A 26,914-nucleotide genomic window follows, 5' to 3' on the forward strand; every position below is an offset into this window, starting at 1 on the left:
GTGAAGTCATTGGACGGAGAAGAGGAGGAAGTGAGTCTTCCAGATTGAATTTTCATCAAAACTCCACATCACAAATAAATATAAAACATGTCCTGTGATGGACTGGTGACCTGTCCAGGTGTCCCCCGCCTCTCTCCCAATGACTGCTGGTGATGGCAGCAGCCCCCCTGCAATGCTACAAGGATACGCTGGTACAGACAATGGATGGATGGAGGACAATAAATCCCTGTTCTGATCATTACTTTTTAATAAAACATCTAGTTCATTTAACTAGCTCTGTCCAAGAAACACAGTTCAGTTGTATATATATTATATTTTATTTCTAAACAAAGCACTTTACATTCTTTTGTCAAGACATTTTTTAGCATAAAAGCAGCTTTAAGCATGTTGTGTTTCAAAATTTTAATAATATGAAGGGAAAATCAATGACCAGCGATATGATGTTTTATTTTCTCCACCATGAAATCAGCTGGTCAAGATAAAACATTAAGTAACAGAAACATTTCCCCTTTCAAAGTACAACACAAACATATAACAGTACTTTGCATCTATGGATACTTCACTTTGCATTTGAGATGCCTCCACATGTACATCATTGTATTACCCTTATAATCACCTGCAAAGGTTTATTTATTGTCTGCAATCAAAGTTTTAATAAAACCAGTGTATCGTCAGGAGTTCACTAATATAAAGAGAAACTTAATTTTTTACCATTAATTCTTACATAGTTAGTTGTTCACGGCTCAATGTAGGAAACAACTCAAGGAATGATTTAAAAAATACACATTGTGTTTGATACAGTCTAATTAAAAGGCCATCAGATACATTTCATAAAAACAATGAACATTTTAAATGTGCTGGATGAACATAACAGGTGATGTCTGTCAGGTAGAAGAGAAGTGGGAATTTCATCCCTCTGTGGGTGCGTCTCCTTCAGCCCCTGCTGCTTCTTCTGCATTAATCATTTCCTTGTATTTGCTCTTAAAAAATCCAGCCTAACAGAAAAACAGCAAATAGTGTGAAATGAAAATCATGAGTGCGGCGATATTAATGCTTAAGGAATGAAACCAAATGACAGAATAAAGGTTTTAGAGGTTTTTTAAAGAAATGAACTGCTTGCCAGTAATTATTGGTCATGTTTTGTTAATTATTTCCTACTGGAAATCTTTGAGCTTTATAGAAAACCTCTGATGTCTCACCTTATACAGACCAGCGGTAAGTAAAGCCAGAAAGGCCAACCCTCCCAGAGATCCTCCTACAATCTCTGTAGTGAAATCTGGTTTAGGAAACACTTCTACCTCAGCCTCAATCTGAAAAGACAAGATCAGAAATAAAAAAATCTGCTTTAAAAGCTCTTTTTGGTACTAAGATATTGATCATGACATGCCATCACCATGCGAACAGGAGGCTCATTGTTAAAGGTTGTAGAGAAGAAGATGTACTGGTTCTTGTCGTACTCTAGACTGGCTGCACTGGTCAAGAGGAATTTGGCAGATGAAAGTCCGATCTGAGAGAAAGAAAAAACACGAGGAATGGTAATCTTTTATTCTATATTTTTAAATGACGCTGTCGTCAGTTTATGTACATCAACTTCACATACCTGTTCTATCCATCTGGAGCTGATGTTTGCAGTGATGGTATACGTTTTGTCCCAGTTCCGTTCCATGAATGCAGAGCACCTGAACACTCTGCATGTCGCTACCGAGCAATCCTGCAGGTAACAAAATCAAAGGTGAAGTGTAATGTGTATTTATAAAAGTGATCACACCCCTGTTGAAAAACGTTTTCCACCTTTAATGTGGCATTTTGCCTTAACAGCTGAACTAAAAAATAAACTGTTAGAATAGCTTTTTTTAAGTGTAATAACTTGGTTGCATATAGGTAAGTACACCTGTAACTAATACTTTGTTCAGCATGTGTTCTGCTTTGGTAAGAGTGTAGCAGCATCCCACATCCTGACTTCTACCAGATATGTTTCATTGAGTGTGGTTTTGGAGTCAGACCCTGGTGCAGACAGGAACGAGGGATGAATACTGGGAGCACATGAAACACGGGCAGAAACACAGGCAGGATAACGGAGAGGATAACAAGCATGGGAAAGAGGGATAACGAGAGGATCCAGCGGGGACAATGAGAACCGATGAGTCAATCAGGGGAATATGTGAAGCAGCTGGGGCAGCAGGACAACAGGGATACTGATAAAGGGAGACTAATCAACACAAATAGAACCCAGCTGGGACACAAATAAATTATCAGTCAATGGAAAACAAGAAATAGAGATGTAACAGAATAAATTCAAGACACCTTCATGAGAACCACAAAATCGAGGCACGTGACTTCGCCCTGTAATGCGGAACCAGGGTTCCACCCTGGAGTCAGGCCGGGGGTCAAGACTGTCCGAGAGCGCCTGGTGGCTGGGTTACCCCTCACAGGACCCGGCCAGGCCAAGCCCGAACGAGAGACACGAGGCCATTTCCCAGTGGGCCCACCATCTGCAGGGGGAACCATGAGGGACCGGTGCAAAAAGGATTGGACAGTGGAGGAAGGTGGAGACTTCGGCTGCCCAATCTCCAGATGCGTAGGCTGGCTCTACGAACATGGGATGTCACCTTGCTGGGGGGGAAGGAGCCTGAGCTTGCTGGAGGTCGAGAGATATCGACTAGAAATAGTCGGGCTCACCTTCACGCACAGCGTGGGCTCTGGAACCCCTCTCCTCGAGAGGGGCTGGAGTCTCTTCTACTCTGGAGTGGCCCAAGGGGAGAGGTGGCAGGCTGGGGTTGGTTTGCTTGTTGCCCCCCAGCTTAGCGGTCTCATGTTGGGGTTTACCCCAGTGGATGAGAGGGTCGCATCCCTGCGCCTTCGGGTTGGGGACAGGTCTCTGACTGCCGTTTCGGCCTACGGGCCGAGCGGTAGTGCGGAGTACCCGGCCTTCTTGGCGTCCCTGTCGGGGGTGCTGGATAGTGCCCCTCGCGGGACTAAATTATTCAGCCGGGGTACTTCAACGCCCACGTAGTAAACGACAGTGACACCTGGAGAGGCGTGATCGGGAGGATTGGCTTCCCCGATCTGAATCCGAGCTGTGTTTTGTTATAGGACTTCTGTGCTAGTCACGGATTGTCCATAATGCACACCATGTTCAAGCATAAGGGTGTTCATCAGTGCAATGGGCATCAGGACACCCTAGGCAGTATGTCAATGATTGACTTTGTTGTCGTGTCATCCGACCTTCGGCCGACCGTTTTGGACACTTGTGTGAAGGGAGGGGCTGAGCTGTCCACTGATCACCACCTGGTGGTGAGTTGGATCCGCTGAAATAGGAGAAAGCCGGACAGACTTGGCAGGCCCAAGCGCTTAGTGAGGGTCTGCTGGGAACGCCTGGCAGAGCCCTCAGCCAGGGACGTATTCAACTCCCACCTCTACGAGAGCTTTTACCAGTTTTTGGGGGAATGTTGGAGACATAAGAGTCTGAGTGCACCATGTTCTCCCATCTATTGTCGATGCTGCTGCCTGTAGCTGTGGCTGTAAGGTCTTGGGTGCCTGTTGTGGCGGCAATCTCCGAACCCGGTGGCGGACACCGGCAGTAAGGGACGCTGTCAAGCTGAAGAAGGTGTCCTATCAGCTGTGGTTGGCTTGTGGGATTCCTGAGGCGGCTGCCGGGTACCAAGAAGCCAAACGTGCCGCGGCACGGGCTGTGGCAGAGGCAAAAACCCGGGCCTGGAAGGAGTTCATTGAGGATCATTGAGACTGGTTGGCCTCAAAGCGATTCTGGCAAACGGTCCGCCGCCTCAGGAATAGGAAGCAGTGCTTCGCCAACACCGTTTACAGTGTGGGTGGGGAACTGCTGACTTCGACTAGCGACATTATCAAAACTGTGGAAGGAGTACTTCGAGGATCTCCTCAATCCTGCCGTCACATATTCCCTGGTGGAAGCAGAGGCTGGGGACTCGGGGTTGGACTCTTTCATCACCCAGGTTGAAGTCACCGAGGTGGTTAGAAAGCTCCATGGTGGAAGGGCTTCGGGGGTGGATGAGATCCGCCCTGAGTACCTCAAGTCTCTGGATGTTGTGGGGCTGTCATAGTTGACGCGCCTCTTCAACATTGTGTGCCGGTCGGGCACGCAATGGAACCAAAAGATCTCAAACTTGGACTCATCAGACCAAAGCACAGATTTCCACTGGTCTAATGTCCATTCCTTGTGTTCTTTAGCCCAAACAAGTCTCTTCTGCTTGTTGCCTGTCCACAGCAGTGGTGTCCTAGCAGCTATTTTACCATGAAGGCCTGATTCACACAGTTTCCTCTTAACAGTTGTTCTAGAGATGTGTTTGCTGCTAGAACTCTGTGTGACATTGACCTGTTCTCTAATCTGAGCTGCTGTTAACCTGCGATTTCTGAGGCTGGTGATTCGGATGAACTTATCGTCCACAGCAGAGGTGACTCTTGGTCTTCCTTTCCTGGGGCGGTCCTCATGTGAGCTAGTTTCTTTGTAGCGCTTGATGGTTTTTGCGACTGCACTTGGGGACACAGTTTTCCCAATTGTTCGAACTGACTGACCTTCATTTCTTAAAGTAATGATGGCCACTCGTTTTTCTTTACTTAGCTGCTTTTTTCTTGCCATAATACAAATTCTAACAGTCTATTCAGTAGGACTATCAGCTGTGTACTGTATCCACCTCCTGCACAACACAACTGATGGACCCAACCCCAGTTATAAGGCTTGAAATCCCACTTATTAAACCTGATAGGGCACACCTGGGAAGTGAAAACCATTTCAGGTGACTACCTCTTGAAGCTCATCAACAGAATGTCAAGAGTGTGTGGAGCAGTAATCAAAGCAAAAGGTGGCTACTTTGAAGAACCTAGAATATAAAACATATTTTCAGTTGTTTCACACTTTTTTGTTCAGTATATAATTCCACATGTGTTAATTCATAGTTTCGATGCCTTCAGTGTGAAGCTACAATATTCATAGTTATGAAAATAAATATAATTCTGTGAATGAAAAGGTGTGTCCCAACTTTTGGTCTGTACTGTATAGGGGGATCACACTCCTCAGCCTCCCTGAATCACACTCCTCAGCCTCCCTACGCCAGGGTATTGGAGAGGAGAGTCCGGCCGATAGTCGAACCTCGGCTTTAAGAGGATTGGTGTGGTTTTCATCCCGGCCGTGGAACATTTGATCAGCTCTACACCCTCTGCAGGGTACTGGAGGGTTCATGGGAGTTTGCCCAACCGGTCCACCTGTGTTTTGTGGACCTGGAGCAGGCATTCAACTGTGCCCCTCGTGGTGCCCTGTGGGGGTGGTCCAGGAGTATGGAATTGGGGGCGCTTTTTTAGGGGCCATCCGGTCTCTGTACAAGCGGAGCAGGACTTTGGTCCGCATTGCCGGCATTAAGTTGGACCTGTTTCTGGTGCGTTTTGGACTCTGGCAGGGATGCCCTTTGTCACTGGTCCTGTTCATAACTTTATGGACAGGATTTCTAGGCACAGCCAAGGGCTTGACGGGGGCTGGTTTGGGGACCAGTGGATTTTGTCTCTTCTTTTTGCGGATGACGTGGTCCTGCTGGACCCCTGTGGCCAAGACCTACAGCATGCGCTGGGGCAGTTCGCAGCCGAGTGTGAAGCGGCTGGGATGAAGATCAGCTCCTTCAAGTCCGAGGCCATGGTTCTCGACCGGAAAAGGGTGGCTTGTCCTCTTCAGGTTGGAGGGGAATTCCTGCCTCAAGTGAAGGAGTTACAAGTATCTTGGGTTCTTGTTCACGAGTGAGGGGATTATGGAGCGGGAGATTGACAGACGGATCGGTGCGGCTGCTGCAGTAATGGGGACACTGTGCCGTTCCGTTGTGGTAAAGAGAGAGCTGAGCCGAAAAGCGAAGCTCTCCATTAACGTTCCTATCCTCACCCATGACCATGAACTTAGGGTCATGACCGAAAGAACGAGATCCCGGATACAAGTAGCTGAAATGAGCTTCCTCCGTAGGGTGGCCTGGCACTCCCTTTGAGATAGGGTGAGGAGCTCGGCCATCTGGCAGGGGCTCGGTATAGAGCCGCTGCTCCTCCACATCGAGAGGAGCCAGTTGAAGTGGCTCGGGCATCTAAACCGGACGACTCCTGTACGCCTTTCTCGGGAGGAGTTCCAGGCAGGTCCCACCGGGAGGAGAACCAAGGGGAAGGCCCAGGACATGCTGGAGGGACTATGTCTCTCTGCTGGCCTGGGAATGCCTTGGGTTCCCCCCGGAGGAGCTGAAAAAGGTATCTGGGGAGAGGGACGTGTGGGTGTCTCTACTGAGTCTACTGGCCCCACGACCCGGTCCCGAATAAAGTGGAAGATGATGAGTACGAGTACAGAATAAATACTAAAAGTATAACAAGAATAAAATAAGCAACAAGGACTGACTGATGTGGCAAGAATATAGAACATAATCAAGCACAGAAAAACCAAAACCTAACACCCAAGGAACATAACATACTGCCCTCTTCCAGTGTCCACACAGATTTTCTGTCAGATTTAATTTGGATCCTAGCTAATCCATTCAAAAACAATCATTTTCCTCTGATGAAATCATTATTTTGTGGATTTGAAAGCATATTTGACCATCATTTGCTGTGATGGTGAAAAACGAAATTCCTCCTCATCTTTAGCTTTCTGTCAACTAATGGTTCCGGGCTAACACTAACTGGTATTTAGAACTATGCATGATTTAATCCACCTTGACAAAAGGTCAAGCTTCATCTAAAGAAAAGTAACCCCAGAGCTTGATATTGCCATCACTATGTTTTGCTCCAAGATGGCGTCCAAACCCTGATTTCACCCTCGCCTGACTGATACCTTTGTAGAAGGTATTTTTTGTGACCTCTGTGGCTTTAGCTAGGGACATTAGCAGGGAAATCCCACCAGGACAGATTCACTATAGCTGACAGCAGGTGTGAATTCAAGAAGACTGAAGGCAAAAACTGAATTAAAGGGTGCTTTAACAAAGTATTGGTTCAGTGGTGAGCACATCACAAAATCTGTAATATATTCCTCTTATAAATGTGTTTTCTTGACAGTTGAATTGTACAGGATACATGCCACATTATGCGGAAAAAGTTCTGAAATAATTTATCAAATGAGAGTTTTTTTAGGAAGGACTCTATAAAGACTTACTAATATTTTCTTTTCTTTTATCTTTGCAGCAAAATCCGTGGCAACAGGTAGTTCGTCTGCGCCTCTCTGACAGTCTGCAATCTAAAAAAGAGCTTCCTCACGTCAGTTTTAGTCTTCTTTAACTTTAATTAGTTAGTTATAGTTTGTAGTATTTTTTCCACCTGAAAACTGCTCGTGTCTGCCCAGATGTCTTTGTCACCGAGCTTTACAGGAACCCTGATCACCACAGTGAAATTTAGAGCTCTGATAATGTTTGCAACCTAAGAAACGTGGGAAGAAAAACAAAACAAATTACATTAATTTCATTAGTGACTGAACTCAAGGCAACAATGTAGAAGATAATATTGAAACAACTGAAAGAAGTAGTCTTTTACCTTTATTTTTTGCTCAAGAGGTTTCTGCAGATCATTTTCTCCAAATGTGAAATTGTTGTAGCTGAGGGAGCTGAGCATACAATTCATGCATATATTTAATAAGACAAATTTAAAATGTTATGGATATTTTAATGATACATTATTTGTTTGAATTAACCAACCTATCAATTGTAATGAAAATGCTGTACTTCACATCAATCTCTTTCTTCTTGTAGAGTTCATTGGACGAGGAGTTTAGATTATTGCCACTAGAAGAGAAAGACAAAATAAAAAATTAAAAGTAGAAAATCTGCTTTGAAGAGCTGTACTTTCTGCCGATTAGTTGTACCTGGTGGCGTTTGCAGTCACAAAGATCCTCCTATCAAGTTCACTGTTGGTGTTGAGACCATAGGAGACAATGAAGACTGCCTAAGAGGAAATGAAAAAGAGGGATCAGATGACGCCCTCCTCTGGCTCCACAATGTCTTCAACAGTGAGAAGCGGCACAACAAACTAACCGTAGAGGTGCTTTTAAATATAGGAGTGTCAACGCTACAGTCTGTCTTTCCTCTTGTTACACCATCCTCACTGTCCAAAGAGTTGCACTCAATTCTTCCCTGTAATAACAGACAGAACATCAGCTTGGTGCAGCAGCTGCTCAAAGATAAACTCGTTTTAAACTCGACCCTAGTGCCTTACTTCCAGAGATGCAAGCTTCCTGTAGGAGAGCCCAACAGGGTATGTGAGGATGATGCGACTGTTGTATGAGTTTTCTCCTCTGTTCTCCACAAAGACAGTCACATTCAACAGTTCGTCTATGCCAACTTTGACCTCTGTGGATCTGAAAGATTATGATGAACGACAAGAACGTATAGATGAAGCCAAGTGGAGAGACTACAGTTCTGCAAGGAGACCAGTAACGCCGTACTCACTCTCAACATTTGAAATAAAGCGAAGCACACCTGTGGATGTATTTAAAGGGAGCAACTCAGACGCACTGCTTCCTTGTGTGGCATCATGGGAAAAGAGTTGTGGACCTCCACAAGACTGGGTGAACCAGGCTTGTGGAGGTCCACAATGTCCAGATGCCTGAAGGTACCAGGTTCAACTGTTCAGTTTATTATATGCAATATGGGTAAAACCAGCCTTCATAGCATTCAGGCAGGGTTCTGTGTTTCAGAGACATGAAGACAAACATCTCATAGAGCAAAATGAGTAAATCAACCCTCGTACAAAGGCAAAGGACCTTGTGAAGATGCTGGCTGAAGCTCATAAGAGAAGATCATTGTCCACTTTTTAACAAGTCATATAACAACATGGCTTAACAGGCCACTCAGCAAGAAATAAGCTATTGCTCCAAAAGCTACATGAAAAGTCAGATTACAGTTTGCAAATGCCAAATGTCATGGACAAAGACCTTAATTCTTTGGGGCGTGTACTGTAGTCTAATAAAACTAAGTAAATATCTGGCTGTAATGGATTTGGAATAGGATTTGGATTTGAAGATAAAAGGGTGAAACTTTCAAGCCAGAGACCAGGCAAGGCAAGTTTATTCATATATCACATTTCAATAGTAAGACGATTCAAAGTGCTGAAAATGAAAGTGAAAAAAAGAAAAAAATACATTACAGTGGCATAACGAACACAAATAATTAAAGAGAATAAAAATGAATAATACAAATGATAAGATGATAATACAAAAGATTTAAAAAAAAATAATGATAAAATGATTCATAGGAAAATGAAAGTAAAGTTGGTCTGAAAACTTAACTAATAATGTTTAGATGGCACAGTCAAAGGCCATTCTAAGTTAATAAGTTTTTTAACTTGATTTAAAGCAACTTGGAGTTTCAGCACTTTTACATTTTTCTGGGAGTTTATTTAAGATTAGTGGAGCATAAGAACTAAAAGTTGTTTGGTTCTGGTTCTGGGTATGCAGAGTAGATTTGAGCCAGAAAACCTGAGAGGTCTGGGTGGTTGATACATTGACAACAAGTCTAAAATGTATTTTGGTGCTAAGCCATTCAGTGATTTATAGACTAACAGAAGTATTTTAAAGTCTGTTCTTTGAGATACGGCGAACCAGTGCAGGGACTTTAGAACCGGGCCGATGTGCTCCACTTTCTTAGTTTTAGTGAGGACGCTGGCAGCAGTGTTCTGGATAAACTGCAGCTGTCTGATCCACTTTTTAGGCAGACCTGTGAAGACACCGTTGCAGTAATCAATTCTACTAAAGATGAACGCATAAATTAGTTTTTCAAGGTCCTGCTGAGACATTAGTTCTTTAATCCTGGAGATGTTCTTTAGGTGATAGAAGGCCGACCTTGTTACTGTCTATGTCCCTCTGAAGGTTCAGGTCTGAGTCCATCACTACACCCAGGTTTTGAGCCTGATTGGTGGTTTCTAGCTGTATTAACTGAAGCATGTAGATGGTTAGTAGGAGGGCCCCTTAGATGGACCCTTGGGGAACAACACGTGTGATTTTTTGTTACCTACTGACACAAAAAAGTACCTGTCCTTCAAATAGGATTTAAACCAATCGATTTAGAAAGGCCAACCGACTTTTCCAGGTGCTCTAATAAAATGGACTGATCAACATTGTCAAATGCGGCACTAAGGTCCAATATTAGCAGCACTGTGGTTCTTCCACAGTCTGCATTTATACGGATGTCATTAAACACCTTGACAACCAACCCAACTGTGAAGAATGGAAGTAGCAGCATCATGTTAGGGGCTGTTTTTCTGCAGGTGAGGCTGGTCTATAGAGGGCATCATGAGGAAAGAACAATCTGTGGAAATATTATAGCAACATCTCAGCCCATCACACAGGAAGTTAAAGTCTGGACAGAGCTGAGGCTTACAAATGGTTAATGATTGTAAACATACCAACTAAACTGGTTACAAAGTAGCTCAAAAACAACAAAGTTAAGGTTTTAAGGTGACCATCAGAAAGCCCTGATCTCAGTTCATGGTTCACTGAGGTAGCCTTCAAACCTGACTCAGTTACACTAGTTCTCTCCAGAGGAATGGGACAAAATTCTAGCAAACTGTTTTGAGAATCTTGGGGAAGAAAAACCCAAAATGTTTGATCCAAAGCAGTTTTACCAAATACCAAGAAAATACATTGAAACCGATGCCTTTGAAGAAAGAAATCAAAATGATGTTGGTACCTACCGGACCTAAAACAGGAGAACCAGAGTCTGATTTAAAGTGATTGTCAGAGGAAAAATGATCAGTTTTTAAACATGGTGTGTAAATACCTGGTTTCAACAAAACGGTAACTTTAGTTTGCTGAACTTCAGAGATTTCTACTAGATCCTACCCTCAGCTAAAAATGTGTTGCTGTGCAGTTTTTGCAGACATAATATATAAAAGTTCAATGCACACATGGAGGCTTTACTTCCAGAAATTAATCCCTTACCTGGTGAAGTTGAAATCCACCTTCAGATTATCTACACACTGTTCATCAGCTCCACAACTGATCTCAAACCCGATCTGTGGGTGACAGTAAACCATTAAGCTTGTCTGCTCATACAAATTTTAAATATCAATATTTAGTTTTATTCTATTTTTTTGAAATAGCTTTGAAATGTAAATGTTTAGCATGAAATAGTTATTGCTCTAACCAGGAAAGGAGCCCATAAAAGTAGTGGAAAGGTTAAAGCTGAGCAAAGATTGTGCAGTTTGGATAAAGCGTGTATAAAGGTTACTCACAGAATGAAAGGTTGTGGTTTGAACCTGCGGAGAGAGACTTGGTCTGGGTTTTGTGCCAGAAGGCAAACCTTCAAACGTGAATCTGAGCTCATTCTTGATTGGATTGAGAGCATCTTCTGGACAAGCCTGCAACATGATAGAGACATTATGAAATACTAAGATAATTGATAAAAAAAAAGGTTGCATAAGGTTATTTTAATGGTAGCATTTGGACTTACGTCAATAATAAAGTCCACATTGTAACATGTTTCCTTGTTCAACTGAAGGCTAAGAGATCCGGTCTTTTCTCTCAGGTTCTTACTGATCCGAGCTCGGTTGTTTGGTATCTTGCGGTTTGCGTCCAAAGTTAAAGTGAAATTAACCTGTGCTGAAGCTGAAAGATTTGTTTTGTTCAATAAAAGTTCTTGAAATAAACAGATGGATAAATAAAAAGCTAAAGTCAGGTACCTTCAGTCACATCAGACAGTTTGCTCATAGTAAAGCAGACTTTAGCCTGGTTTGTCAGTGGTTTTAAGCAGTTTACGTATTGAGTTGGGATTTGATTTGGGTTAAACAACACAGTGGCCGTCACCAGTACAACTGGTCTGGATCTAGAAAACAGGATGTTTGTTTGGAGATTGTGAAGCAAATAAAAAACTCGACATATTGTCTCTGGAACTAGCAAACATTTTATTATTTAAATAAACAGGGACTACCTGAGTAAGATAACATTTCCCTTTGAACCCACTGCTAAGTCAGGAAGTCCGTCACCACTCTGATCATAAGACGACTGACTGATTGAGATGCCAAATAACTTCAATCCTGATTGGATCTCAAAGGCAGCAATCCTCTGTTTTATGAGAAACATCTTGTTTTATCAAGTGGAAAACATAACGGAGAATGGTTCATGTTTGTGTTTTACTCACCTGTGAGTAGGTGGGATTTATTCTTCCTCGTCCTTCTCCTCGAAATATGTAGATGCTGCCTTGGCCGTCATTCTCCATAGGAGCTCCAACAGCCAAATCATTGAATCTGTCTGCATTTATATCAGGCAGAACAGCAAGAGACGACCCGAACCGCCCTCGGTCGGACACATCTCCTCTTAGAGCTGTTATGCTTGATGGAGTATCAAAATAACAAAACACACTCTGGAGAAATTTAGGGATGAGAAAAACTTAGCTATATTTTTAATAAAGCTTAACATGAGAGAAACTGACAACAAATTGGGTTAAAGAAATAAAGGTAAATATTTGATATTTACCAAACGAGTTAATTCACAGACGTAAACTCGTCCCTCTCTGTCAAGTTCCTTGTACATCGGAGAAGATATGAGGACTAGATCAGTCAGACCATCAGAATCCACATCCATGGCACAAACCTCCGCCCCAAAATATTCACCAGTCTGAAGAAACAAGAGAATTAATGATCAGAAAGAATCATTAATCTCTTTTAAGACTGCAAGTCGTATATATGCACAGACAACTATAATATTAGATTATATATACTTAAAACCAGATTTTTGGCCTGATTTAATGTCAGATTTAGAGAAAACAAGAGTGATGTGTTTTTTATTCAGTACATTTAAATATCTGGTTTCAACTGTTCCTACCTGTGGTTGGTTGGGGTTGATTTGATCTCTCAATATTTGATTGAAAACAGTCAGAACAACTCCTTTGTGTTGATATCTTGGCGCACCAATAACTGTCAACGGGCCGTAAGCAGTATTAGCAATAGTCATGGAATAACCTGGAGTAGAACGATGAAATAGTCGGAGAGATTGGTGAAAAAGTCTTTTAAAATGTTCAGACTGAAATACCTACATGTGTCTTTCTAACAGACAAACATAGCAGCCCTCTGGGTCCACTAATTCTCTTTGTAGAACCAAACTGAAATAATGCAGATACACAGTCCTACAAGTCAGTTTTTAACATATTCTTACCAAGGTAACTGTCAGCCTCCAATAATGACGGCTCAAATGAGCCTGTGGTTTGGGCACTACTAAGTGAATATTTCTTGTAGCCTCCTTTCCACTGGTTCGCACCAACCATAGCCATCTGAATCTCCTGAAATGGCAAGAATACAGCACACCTTTGATTTAAAATACTTTTGTTTTTAACGTTGAAAGACTGTAACTCAGAAGAATTTACAGTGACGTTATTTACCCCAGACACATAGGCTGCTCTGAAGCCTTCTTGGGACATTTCCTGTTTCAGAGCCTCTCCGCTGGTTTGAGATCCTGTTACAAAACAAAAAAGAGCCGGACTCAGATAGCCAGTCTTTTGAAACAACATATGATGTGAAAAACAGTTCATGTTGCTTAAAATGAATAATTGTTTTAAATCCAGTTGAAAGAAAGAAAAAAAAAAACATTTGTACCTTCAATGGAAAAGATTTTGGCCTGCAAACTCTCTTGTATTTTGTTAAGTGCATCAAAGCTTCCCACTTGAAACACAAAGTTTCCAGACGGTTTAGATGCAATAGTTTCAAGCTCCTGCTTTGCTCCTTGATTTGTAAATGCGCTCCCCACCTAGAGCAGTAAATACAAGGTCAGTAATGTCTTTGTCAGAATAGAGAGATGTATGCAGAAGTATCATCAAGGTCAGGTTTTTGTGCCTTTCTTAACCCTACACATTGTTGAGTCAAAATACAAGATAACTTGTTTAAAAGTTTGGGTTTTGTTTGATGTTTCAATTTGATGAGCTCAAAATACAGGAATTGTGATTTTTGCGACATGCAAAAGCAAATTATTCTATGTTAAAAATTAGGTTAATGCAGGTTGTAGAAATACCCTGCACTCTCTCAACACAGAAATGTTTATGTTTAAATTAAAAATAATATAAAAATGCAACTTACCCCAATAGCAAATCGAACAATTTTTTTATCATCTGCTAATTTTATTGTCCATGGTAGGTTTGATTGATCATGAGACTCTCCATCCGTAATAACTATCAAAATCTTGTTTACATTTTTCCTGGAACCTTTCAGTGGTGAAAATACATCTTCCCTGTCAAACAAACAAAAACTTTAATTAATGTTCTTGCAACATTTTTTACACACAAGTGTGAACAAACTAAAGTATTTGTTTGTTTCAGCTGTAAATTGATTTTTTTTTCTTGTGGTGTATTACACTGTAGCCACCCATAAATGAACAACTCAAATTAAATGTCTCCAACAGAGAAAACAGAATAGATAAATGTAATTTAATCAGAAAAAGAAAAACAACCAGTGTAAAAACCCTTTTGTATGATCAGTATCAGTAGAAAAGGACAGAATAAATATGAACTTTTATTAAGGGATTTGAGCTGGTTTAGATTGTTTTGCCTGCATATCATGTTTTCATATATTCCTCTAGACGTAATGAGTAGTCGTAAAGATGGTTTTATTAAAATAAATAAACACCAACAGGTTTTTCATGTAACAGACAGTTTGTAACACAAGAGAGGTCCTTACACAACATTTCTGATGGCTGCAGCCGTGTTTGTTCCTCCGTTCAATTGACGGATTTGATCAATTTGATTTTGCCAGTTAGAATAAATGTTAAACTGGTTAAAGTAAAAATGAGTTGTAGTTTCCCAGGAAAACTGGGTGATGGCAAACTGAAAGAAAGAAAACATAAATTGAATTAAACTTTTTACAATCAACAAAATAATTAACCAAGTAAATTAAAGACTGTGAGGAAATTAAAAGAGATGCTATAAAACATCAAGGTTTTTTGGTGAGGCCAGTTTATGAAAAATATTTCTATTTGCTGTCATATTGGGACCATTTTTAAGATTTTTAGGGCCTATTAGTTATGTCCAACAGCTGCCATGTTTATCAAGCTGTTTCTCTGAGACCCATTTAACTGTAAAACCAATGTCTCACCTTTACATCTCTTCCCAGAAATGATGTGATCAGATTTTTCACAAAAGATTTCATTCTGTCAAAATCTTTAGCAGCTACACTGCCTGAACCATCCAAGAGAAATGCAATGTCAGCTTGGGTTGGACAGTCTGTGAACAAAAATTAGAAAGAGATCTAGAAACGTTTCCTGCACAGTTGTTCAAGTATATTATTGAAAAGGTTAACCCACAGTTCACAGAGACATAATTATGATATTTTCTGTTCCTACCTTCAGTAGCAGTTGGGTAAGACTTTCCAAGGCGATCATTTTGATCTATCTCAAAGCACAAACCGTTGTACATGGTGATACTTTTGCAGTCTCTGGGAATAGTTGGACCACAGACCTGAAAAATGTTTGATTAAGAGGTCGATTCTTTGATTGTCCTTTCAACTTTACATTTGTATGTTGCATATATTCTATGTTATCTGCGGCTCTTCATCTCACCATGGTCATTTGTGTTGACGGATCATGTGCCATTGTTAAACCAAGGGACATGTTGACTGCAGCATTTTGCTCTGTGAAAACAATCACTTCTGATGACGACTTCCAAAGCTATCACTCATTAAACATTGCTTCCATATATAACAGTAATTACTAGCAGCCTTTCATTTGTTTTATCTAAATCTCCCATAACTGAAGCTATTATAACACCAGTTTGAAGAAAGGCAGACTGAGCTGAACGCTGCTCCTCAAGCTTTAAAAAAGAAAAGCTGTTAAAGGAAAATGCCTGAATTACTTTTTTCCAATCAAATGGCAACAAAAGTGAAAAATAAAGCTTGACCTTTGATGCAGTGTCATGAAAAAGTATTTCACCCTTAATCTGCTTTTACCTTTTTGCAACACTTAAATGTTTCATATTATCAACAGAAACAAAAAACAAAAAAACAGAACAATATCTGTTAATGAGATCAACTTATAAGATTCTTTAGTAAAATCATTCCTACCTGCAAATAACAGAGTTTTGCAAACATCTGTGGAGCACTGAAATATCCTTCCCCTTCTATCCTTGCTATACTGTTGAAGTGGGGCGCTGACAAGCAGACTGAGAGAAACACAGACAAACATTTATGAGTGGCAGGTGGGTCAGAAACCATTTATCAAACATTTTACAAAGAAATATTTTTTTAATTAAATCAAGATTCTAAATGATGTCTGATCTGACTCACTCTGATCTTCTTTGCACCACCTGGTAACCAAATCCTGCAGCAGAATTACTCAGGGACTTCCAAGGCCTTGAGTCGATATTAAAGCCGAGTGCAGCTTTTAACACTGAGGAATAAAGAGGAAAAATTCAACACAGCCATGGAAACAACATTAAAACTCCGGTACACACTTTTCTGGAACTTTCAAAATAAATTGTATTTAACTGACTTCCAGCAACTGAGGAAAGGGGGGTAGCAGCAGACTTCCCATGATGCCACTGTCTGAATAAGAGCACACCCTCTCCAACAACCCAACCTCTTCCACTGTTCCTCTTTGTGGGACTGGGATCGGAGAGGCAGCGCGTGTTGAATGCTAACTCGGAATGGGCTAAAACTTTTGTCAGCAAAATTCACATTAGGTTATTTTCTAAATACCTCAAAATGTGTCATTATTTGCTTCAACGAAATGGTTTTTCTTCAGTCCTAAACTCTGTTTCTCCTTGTTCTTCATTCAGCTTCTAACCAAAATAAACAGTACAATTATTGCAAACTTTTTTTGTTCACAATAATTCAGTCTAAAACCAGCCGAGACAGAGAACTGGTACAATATGTCCTATATTATTTTAATGTTAAATTACCTATAAATTGTCAGAGGGTGTGTTGAATAAGGGCAAATATGCACGTAATGTGGAGGACAAGGCAAAGAGAAATCGGAAGCGTTTAATGCAGCTGCTTGCGTGTCAGGAACTAAACACAGACACCGAGGTGGATCACCACCGTACATCCACCCTAATAATCCGTTTACTGAGGCCATGGTTAGAAGAGTTAGATTATTAGCTGGTATAACTTTAGTATTGGGAGATTTCAGACAACTTTTGGGTCGCAGCACTACACGTAGTAATCTCTAGGTTATTGAGAATGCGGCCCACACCTCTCATTAATGCAACACCTTATTTTCTGTGGCTGGAGACGCGCTGTGTGGCATGTTCCCATCTAGAATTCAGACACCGTGCTTTAATTTTTGTGAGACCGGCGAACACATGTTGTTTCTTTATGAGGCGATAGACACTTGTATCAAACAGACAGTGACTCGATGGAGAACAATATTTTAGACAAACTGTGATGGATGGAAGACCTGAAGAAAAACAATGCAAGGAAACCTAGATTTAAGAAGGTTTGGTCACGCTAGGTGGGACAGACATTTGGTACACCACATGTAGAACAAATTGGATAATGGCTCCTGTTACATCTCCGTCCACTTCAGCAGCTCGGGGGTGGTAAAACCTCCTAGCTCCTACCAATGTATATCAACTGGCTCCACCTATCTAGTGGGAGTCACACCCATATAGTCCTCGTGGCCGGGCCAGGGGTGGGCCGTTTGGAAGGAGTGGACAGGGAGGAGCTGGTTCCTCCTCCTACCTAGTATTTGGGCAGACGGATCATGGACCGCAGCTGCCCTCAGCGTTATGGGGCACATCCAGAAGGAGCTCCTCCATCCTTGCATCAACCTCCTCTGACACAACAAGCTCCTGTCACCGCACAATGCATCAATCATACCACAGTGACACACCCCACAGAGAAGTCCAGACAATGGGAAAAAGGCAGAACCCATTGTTCCAGTGGAATTAAAGGGACATATTGCTATTTCTTGTGAACACTGAAGCCACATTTTCCACGTTGAACATTCCTCCATCCAATAAAATGTCTTCTCTGATGGGGTGAAACAGACTCTGGCTGTGTTTCTGTAGAGGAGCCTTGTGTGGACATTTATCAGGGATTCATTGAGCCTGAAACCCCTTCTAGTGCTGGGCTGAGGTCCAGTTTCCTTATCTGGAAACCCTGGATTCGGGCCCTGGCTCCTTGCGGCCCAATACCTGCTCTGCCACGTGTGACTTTGTTTTATGACAGAAATGAGAAACAAACAGATTGGTTTCAGGAACAGTTTGAAGACTATTTAGAAGGAAAATATGGACCATTTCCTCTAAAACATTTATGAAATGTCTGATGAAGCTGTATCTCACATATCTCTACCCTTGCACTCAAGTCATCAGACTAAAGAACAGGGAGGAGTTGTAACACAATTTACTGCCAGCCCTTTCTTTCTCTGCCTCCACTAACATTTACTGTGTTGAAGTTACTGCTGTTTTAGAACATCATCAGCTATCTAGATAACATGGCAGAGAATTAACTGATCACTCTCTGACTGAGGCTGTTTATCCAGTTGTCCACCACATGTCTTCCCCATTTGGCAAAACCAGTACCCACACTCTCCTGAAGGAAAGTTATAGGTAACTGTAAAATGGCTCATGATTCAAGATAAATTAATAGCTCTGACAGCTGACTAGCTGAACACTACAGGGATGTCTTCTCGTTCACATATAGGAATCAGCAACTGAGAGACACCAGGTTGCCTCAAGATTTTGCCTTATCTCCGGGTCAGGTTCTCAAATCAGGTTCTCAAACAGCAGCACCAGGACTGCATGTTGCCAGCGGAGGTGGTTTCTGATTACAGCCCGAACAGCAACCGCGTGTATTGAAGCTACCAACTCTATTCTTTTACATCTTGCAAAAAAGGTTTCGAAGTGAGTAAAATGAAAAACAGATTGAAGAATACAGGTTACTTTTTAGGAATAGTTATTTCAACAACAGGAACCCATATTTTTACATCATCCCAAACAAAGATTTGTTGTCATTTTTGGGCTAGACTGCCAATAGCTGAAACTATGTCCCTGATCACACTGGTTTGACAGCACACTGAGTCTTTTGGTAAAAAATCAGGGTTGGAAAAATCTTAACGCATCACTGAATTGGAACACAAGCGCGAGGAATCATTCATTAAGTTTAAACAGCTGCTGTTTAATTTGGAGTTCTGCTGCCTGCTGCTTACACCTTTCCAACACTAGGTGCCGCCAGTAGGAGAGTACCTGAGGCGACAGGTGTTGTGCATCTACTCATCAGCTGGGAATCATAAAGAGGAAGGTTGCCAACACTTCGCCGCCTGAGTGTTTTGTCTCCGTGGTAATCTTCTGGCCAGCTCTGAAAACTCTGCATGATTTTTACTATGGATATATTTTGAAGGATCTGTCTATGCGAACTCTAACTTCCTCTGTTACCTGTTCCAGGTGTGAATTCTGCCTGATCTGCTCCAGTCCTCCGTAGTGGCTACGGCTACTTCCTGATCTAAACTGTGCCTGGCAAGCTGGCCTCCTTTCCTGACATTTATTCTCTCCCTGGCGGGTTATCCCGGAATCTCCAGTAAGATAACGTTTCTGTTGGGTCTTATTTCTGAGGTTCACCCATTTATCATTTCTCTTTGAGTTTTACAGTGAGGAAGATTAGACCCGCCGCTTGCTTCAGTTGTTCCTGATCAACTTTCAATAAAAACGTATTATTTTTAAAAGTTCTCTGAGAGTCTCTGCATGTGGGTTAAGTCGGCTGTAAAAATCATGACAGCTGCGGTAGTTTGCTGCACAATTGTTCTTTCAGGATTACTGTCTGTCTTTTTATTTAGATGTTTCTGTAACAATAATGTTGTTGCAGAAAAAGGGGGATATAGAGGTGATTCAGTATGTTAGCTGTATCCTAGATAATATGGAAAAAGACATGTTGATATGAAACAATGGTTGAGAAGTGGATTTGTGACTGCAGCACAGAAGCCAATCAAACATGAAAATTAAATGAAATATATGGCTCGAGCCTTGTTGTTGCCTAAAAGTAGCAGGTTATGCACGCAGCTTCAATTTGGTAAGTGTTGAAGCTGAGACCTTTGAACATCTAAACTTGGAAAAAATCAAACAACATCACAAAAGGGGTTCTCCACTTGACTAATTTACTGTGTGGAAGAGAAAAGGCCCTGGTGATAAAAGTTGTGAAGCCACCAAAAATGAGAGAACACATTTCGGAAGAGGCACATGGAACATCACATGTAGGTATTTTGCAGGTGCCGATCAATCCAGAACAATGGTGGCACCCATATTTAAAAGATATGGTGAGAGAGAAGATCAGGAACTGTTCTATTTGTGGACAATTTAATCCAAAACCTACTGTACATCCATTTCCAGGTAAGTTTAAAAACTACATCGAAGGAGATCATGGTATCCACAGCGAGAGCATATAGATACAGGTTGGTCTGTGTGGATGGATATTCAGGATGGCCTGAGGCATGGCCCACAAGAAAGGAAGACAGTAAGTCTGTGGTAAAATGTTTAATTAATCATTACATTCCCAGACATGGCTTCCCGGAAAAGATAAGATCTGATAATGGAACTCATTTCAGGCACAAAGATCTGCAACAGGTGGAGCAAATGTTGTGACTGAAACATGCTTTGGGTACAGTATATCATCCTCAGTCACAGGGCAAGGTTGAAAGAGTGAACCAAACATTGAAAACAAAATTGGCTAAAATCTGTGCACAAACCAAATTAAATTAGGTGGATGCATTGCCAGTTGCTTTAATGTCTGTCAGGATGTCTGTTAATCAGTCCACAGGTTACACCCCACATGAACTACAGACTGGGACCAGCACAGCGGATACCAGGACAAACGAGTGAATCGGCACAATTATCTTCTAACACGTTCTTTAATGAGTTGCAGACCCTAGCAGCAGAATTCTCCAGAGGACCTGAGGAAACAAGAGGCTCCCCTGTGGTACCAGGAGTCAACTGGGTGTCGCTCAAAGTCATCATCAAGCCAGGAACCCAGATTCACAGGCCCGTTCCAAGTCCTGGAAAGAACATCTCATGTGGTTCGTCTGAGAGGAAAAGGAGAAATCTGGTATCATTGGAGCCAGTGTGCCCCAGCTGAGGAGCCTACAAAGTCACACAGAGGTGTCATAAAGGGGCATAATAATCCCCTGGAGGCTCACTGGTGTAATCGCACTGAGCTGAAAAGGATGTATCCACTACAGATACTTTTTTTTTAGTTTTCAAGATTAAAAGAAGAGGATTTATCCACTCCAGAGACCTTTTCTTTTAGTTTTCAAGAGGATTTATCCACTACAAGGAGTCATTATATTCAACTAATTAACAGATAAATTCAGGATTGGAAATTGGAACATATGTGACTCTTGATTTTGATTGTGTGATCATTGAATGTGGTGTGTTTTCTGTCAATTAATCTTTGGAGCATTGGTTATGCTATTGTTGTTTTATGTACTTGATGTATGACTTTGAATCAACATTTCTTGAGTAAATCCCACAGTGTGTGAAGGTTATAAGCTCCTGGGTAAGTGGAATTGATCTGATCCAAAAAATAAAAATGGTGATGCATGGTTGGGATGTTAGTTTTAAATGGAAATATGGGGGAGGAGGTTTAATAATGACCTTGGTGGGAATAATTGTGTGCTTGACGTGTGATGTTTTCCAGAGTGGTGAGCATACCTCCAGTCCCAATTTCTGCAGCCGTCGTCATCTACTCCGGAAAATGACGGAAATATCGGATACATGCGATAAAAGACATGGAGATATTGAACTAGATTATGTACTTGGCTCGGACACCACGTTTCAGTTTGATCTCTGTTCTGTGTTTACATGTGAGGGTAGCGAGCTAGCCTGGACTAAATATAATGTGTATCTGAGTATCTATCAGAAAGGTGCGGTGGATGGTATGGAGAACATCGGCATGCCGGCCCAGGGTTTTGTCATTTGGGACACTAAACAGGGACGAATACTGTCAGATAATCCATATGCAGAAACATTTCAGCCTCTGGTGACCTTTGCTAGAGGACAAGCAAAGGGTAAATTGACAACTGGAGGTATTAATCCAATATTACTCAGCATTTGAAGAATACAGAGCAACCCCTACCACAACCCTAATATTACAGTAAGGCCACCTACTCTTAGATGTGGAAATATGAGTTCTGGATTTTATATGTATTTAGGGGTAGATTTGCCAGGATGGCTCGCACGAGATTAGGGTAGAATTGTTAGAATTAATCTTGTTTCTGTTATGGCCAAAGGTGGTGAAGTGAAAACTCCTGTGGTTCAGATAGACTATAACACCTTAACCCCGGAAGATGTTATCCAAGGGGCTCTGGGATTTTCAGAGTCCAATTTGTGGTTGACGTGGATGGCTCAGACAGCATGAGTTGGCCATGAGCAATTGTATAGCATGTGCGGCTGCTAGACCCACTCTGGTCACCGTACCTGCTCCCATATATGAGAACGCGGATCCACTAGGATTTAAATGCATGATTCTGTTAACTCATGGTAAAGAAAGCCCTGCATGTCATACCTTAGCAAAGGTGTTTCCGGTTATTAGTAATAGCTCACTGGTAGGCCCTTTTTCTCCTCAGAGTGAGGGTTATGATTACCCCTGTTTCAATTCTACAGGGGTTACTGAAGAACCACAGTTAAAACTGGGAACTGTCTCTACATCATGGTGCAACAAAACTTACCCAGCTGGAACTGTAGGACACTGGGCCCGAGAAGGGTTATATTACTATTGTGGTGGAAGTGTTTTATTTGCCCAAATTTCCCCTAGGGCAGTAGGAAACTGTGCAATGGTGCGGCTAGTGGCTCCATTACTGCTGTGGGGGAGAAATCACCACATGGAGGAATGGTGAGGAAGACCAGATCCTTTGATTTTATGGACAGCTCATTAACTTATATTGATGCAATAGGTATTCCACGTGGAGTTCCAGAACAATTTAAATTAGTTGACCAAGTGGCAGCGGGGTTTGAAAATTTACTGGTAATTTCAGCAGTTTTTCCTGTAACCCCAAATAAAAATGTAGACAGGATCAATTGCATACATTACAATGTCTTAAGGTTGGCAAATCTGACACGAGATGCGGTTGAAGGATTGGCAGAACACTTGGCGCCTACTTCTCTTATGACGCAAAATAGACTGGCTCTGGACATGTTGTTGGCTGAAAAGGGAGTGTGTGTACAATGTTTGGTGACATGTGCTGCACGTTTATCCCAAATAATACTGCCCCCGATGGTTCAGTGACTCGAGCTTTAGAAGGTTTACGTACATTAAGTAAAGAAATGCATGAATATTCAGGAATTGGCGGGGGACTGGTGGCATGGTTCACCAACATCTTTGGTAAGTGGAAGAACATAATCATCTCGTTGCTGATTTCATTGTCTGTATTTGTTGGTATTCTAGTAACTTGTGGATGCTTTTGTGTGCCATGTATTTGCTCCCTTACAGTATGACTTATAACGTCAACTATTGAAAAAGGGGCACTCACTCATCAGCCACCTCTATATAATATGATGCGAAATGTTGTTACTGAAGGTTGGGAATTAATGGCCCAGTTGTAATTCATGGTTTTCCTTTGTCATTTCGCAGAGTACTGATCTTTTGGTGTGCATTTACTATAATTCCTACATTTTTGAATATTGACCTCTTTTGCAGAGATCAAAAGGGGGAATTGTTGAGAATTAAAATCATGTAATTTCATGTTATTAGTTTAGTTTGCATGTGAGAGCATTAAACTGAGATTTAACATGAGTGAGCCTTGGAGAGAGAGTCTGTAAACGCAGGGGTCAGGGTGAAACAGGGGTTAGAAGGGTCTCGGCAGCTGCAAACCTTAAAAGCTGGCTGTAGGGACAATAAAGCAATAAATGTCAACTTTTGGCCGTGGTATAGATGCCACAAGGAAGCTTGGCTGATTTACAAAGGGAAGGCACAGTCAGTAAGCTTTGAAGTCCACATGATAAAGATGTACTGAAAACTTGTAATGACAGAGACATCTGGGTAAAGACAGCCATGCTTTGCTGAAAATCCATCTCTCTCTGTAAGGGCCCTTATGTAAATTCTCTCTTTTATATGTAATTTTCCTTCAATCTGGTATTTTGTGTAATCATTTTGCATTAGAAATCATTGGACTTATTATCTTCCAAATTAAACTTGCGTTAATCTTAATTTCCTGCTCTTCATCTGTTCTTTCTCACGACATCCAGACTGGGTGAGGTTGAGGCCGCAAGGATATCAGTGATAGCATTATTTTACCTCAACATGCGCTAATGTCTCTTTGCTGGCAAACAGACATAACTCTTAAACTGGATCCAAGAGTGTCATAAGATCACGCGATCATATGCACCAGTTAAGTACGAGTGAATAACTGTTTGTGTACCCAGTATTCATTCATAAAAAGGGGAAATTAAGGTATAAGCATTGCCTGACTTCTCTGAGGCCTGCAGAAGCAAACGGTGTCCCAGAGAAGTCCCTGCAGAGACGCGGTCTCACAGTCTGGGTGTTAACGTGCAGTGTGGTTGGCGGACACAACGAGCCGTCTTTCACCCACAGCTACGGAGGTTAGCTGGAAGCTAACCCTTTTGTTTGCAAAACGAGCCACACCTTCAAACCCCACCACAGCTAGGGAAGTTAGCTGCAGCTATCCATTGTTCACTGTGGATACTTTCTCCAAACTTCGTCATCACCCGGACCACTCCTCAGCATGGTCAGAGGTTAGGTTTGGGCAGAGCAGAATAATATAGAAGTGATTTAGATTGAAATTATCTAAACGTTTTTCATTTTATGAAGTTTGGTTTTGTTTGTGTTGAACTCAACTATCTTGGTGCTAGCAGACTATCTGCAGCACACATGTTCAGTTTGTGTTCTGTGTTTTTAAAGTTAAGACAAACTTTATTTAAAGGGTGATTTTAAACAGACATTGATCATAACGTGCCGTCCGCGCTTATGCATTTTAACCCTTATATTAACCGAGGTATTTTAAAGGTATGTTTGTTTCTGGTGCTAAGCTATCCGCTTCTTTGTTAGCTCAACTGCTAACCGGTGAGAACACGTGCTTGCTACTAAAGAGTATTTAACAGAAAGGTTGTTAGTTTTCAATCCAGTAAATAATGTGTCCCTAACATCCATTTACTAAATTTGATAACTAAGTAAACACCATTAAGCCCCATTTCTCCAGAAAGATTTGGCTCTTTTCCAAAATATCCCCTTAATATTTCTTTAAATATTATTTTAATAAATAAAGGCAGCTAATGAGACACCGTTGAGAAATAGTCATCCAGGAGGTTGGTTTTATTCAGCAGATCATTCTTAAAACATTATTTTATTAAAATAATATTTTATCCTATCTTGCATTGTGAATTGTTGTCTAAGTTGGTTCCAAGACTAACTTCACTTCACTTCCAGATTCTTCAAGACAATCCTTGGTTCTCAAACATAAACATTGCATGGTAATGTTGCATCACTCTTTTGGTCATGATTTTCAACCATCTTTAATCAACTTGTTGATCTTGTACATAGTCCATTATTCTTCATTATTTTTTAATTCTGCTTGGTAGTTTAGTTGGATTGTTTTAGCATAGTAAAGAGTTTGTTGATTGAAATATGTTTGACTTTGAGTTGACTTATTTTTGTTACTAAATTCTTGTATTTTAAGAAATTGTGTGAATTCATTCCATATGTGTGCAGAGTTTATGCTGTTCAATAATGTCAGAGCTCGTCTCACACCTTTCTATTTTGTCCTAATACCATCGCCTTATTGGGCTGGTATTCACAGGACAATCCTTAACAGACCGAAATATTATTTGATAAAATATAAAATTATTAATATTAAGTAATATTTACAGATTCATAATCCCAACATAGCAGTCTGCAGCTTCCATTAAATCATCATAGTTAAAACAAACTGTCACATTTACATTAAACTTCTTCATGAAATCAAGAGACACAAACTTTTCATACCTGAACAGAAAAGAGTCGCTGTAATTATCCAGTCCATTGTGTTTCTCTCATGGAGACCAACTTAAACGTGTTATATCCTCTCTGGTCAACAAAATTTACCTGGAAACTGAAGGAAAGTGTTACTTTTTCACTCCTGAGAGCATTTCAGGGGAAGGCGTTGATGACAGACTGCAGAAATTAAATAGGGCTTCTCAAAGCAAATAGAGGAACACTGATGTAGGAGGAGTTACAACAGAGATAAAACTATTTTGTTTTGTAGTTTTTTTTCCTGTTAAAATCATAGCATGAAGTTTAACAGCTTTAATTAATTAGTCATGGACAAACCTACTCATGTGTGTGTGTGTGTGTGTGTGTGTGTGTGTGTGTGTTTGGGTTGTTTAAGATTCTATCTAAAAATATTTATTTCATGTTCTTAAAAAGAATCGATCTTCAATTTGTGAAATCTCTGTGGGTGTTGAAGCTGCCTACCCAGACAGATCTGCTTTAGTTTTCATCCTGAAGTAAATTACGCAAAGCTTTTGTAATGTACTTTGCTGATTAAATGTGAAACAGGGTAATTCAGATCAATACATCTGTAATAGCATCTGTTTACTTGTGAAACAATTGTTTTCATGCCTCTTCTTAATGTGAAATGTACAGATATTAGAACAGCATGTTGCTGTTTGCATGCATCTTTCTGACACTATGGGTTTGCCTGCAAGAGGTGTGGGGAGAAGGGAAGGGTTTGTGCAGAAACTTTCCCTCTGCAACATTCTCTCTTTAAGTGGGTAATACAAAGAGAAAAAAAAATACTAAATGAAGTTTGTACAAAATGAGCAGGAGTAACAATGCACTACAGAGCAACAATAAATAAATTAGCAGCTATATTAGGTGGTTTCTGAACACAGTTTCTTGCAGCTTCTCTGAAGAAACAATGACATGGTCATGTTTACACAATCCCTGGCAAAACATATTCATACCACCTTAAACTTTTCCATATTTGGTGATGTTACAACCAAATACATCAGTGTTTATTTATTATGTATTGTTGTATTGT

At 41.0% G+C, this 26,914-nt stretch overlaps 1 protein-coding gene across 1 annotated transcript; it reads right to left on the reverse strand.

Moving 5' to 3' along the window:
* Nucleotides 1-391: 391 nt before the first annotated feature.
* On the reverse strand, nucleotides 392-26,008 carry LOC124874804 (integrin alpha-M-like). Its single transcript, XM_047376344.1, has 30 exons — nucleotides 25,879-26,008; nucleotides 16,240-16,342; nucleotides 16,018-16,115; nucleotides 15,518-15,588; nucleotides 15,302-15,416; nucleotides 15,055-15,182; nucleotides 14,641-14,786; nucleotides 14,044-14,194; nucleotides 13,567-13,717; nucleotides 13,353-13,426; nucleotides 13,130-13,253; nucleotides 12,800-12,936; nucleotides 12,452-12,592; nucleotides 12,117-12,338; nucleotides 11,907-12,040; nucleotides 11,659-11,801; nucleotides 11,430-11,584; nucleotides 11,212-11,337; nucleotides 10,919-10,992; nucleotides 8,197-8,338; nucleotides 8,016-8,114; nucleotides 7,847-7,926; nucleotides 7,680-7,766; nucleotides 7,519-7,588; nucleotides 7,306-7,404; nucleotides 7,145-7,225; nucleotides 1,601-1,711; nucleotides 1,394-1,507; nucleotides 1,200-1,310; nucleotides 392-995 (listed from the first exon to the last, which is right to left on the reverse strand). The coding sequence occupies exons 1-30, from the start codon at nucleotides 25,913-25,915 to the stop codon at nucleotides 909-911; spliced, it is 3,411 nt and encodes a 1,136-aa protein (XP_047232300.1). The 5' UTR covers nucleotides 25,916-26,008; the 3' UTR covers nucleotides 392-908.
* Between the last annotated feature and the right edge of the window lie 906 nt (nucleotides 26,009-26,914).

Source organism: Girardinichthys multiradiatus, chromosome 10 (genome assembly GCF_021462225.1).
Source record: "Girardinichthys multiradiatus isolate DD_20200921_A chromosome 10, DD_fGirMul_XY1, whole genome shotgun sequence".
In the NCBI taxonomy this organism is placed as follows: domain Eukaryota; kingdom Metazoa; phylum Chordata; class Actinopteri; order Cyprinodontiformes; family Goodeidae; genus Girardinichthys; species Girardinichthys multiradiatus.

Bases quoted from the DNA above. Each gene is read 5' to 3' on its own strand.
- LOC124874804 (XM_047376344.1), bottom strand. From the start codon at position 25,915: ATGGACTGGATAATTACAGCGACTCTTTTCTGTTCAG. The intron at 12,041-12,116 runs GTGAGTAAAACA...CTCATAAAACAG, and splicing joins TAAATCCCACCTACTCACAG to AGGATTGCTGCCTTTGAGAT. The intron at 7,767-7,846 runs GTACAACTAATC...TTTCTCTTCTAG, and splicing joins GTGACTGCAAACGCCACCAG to TGGCAATAATCTAAACTCCT.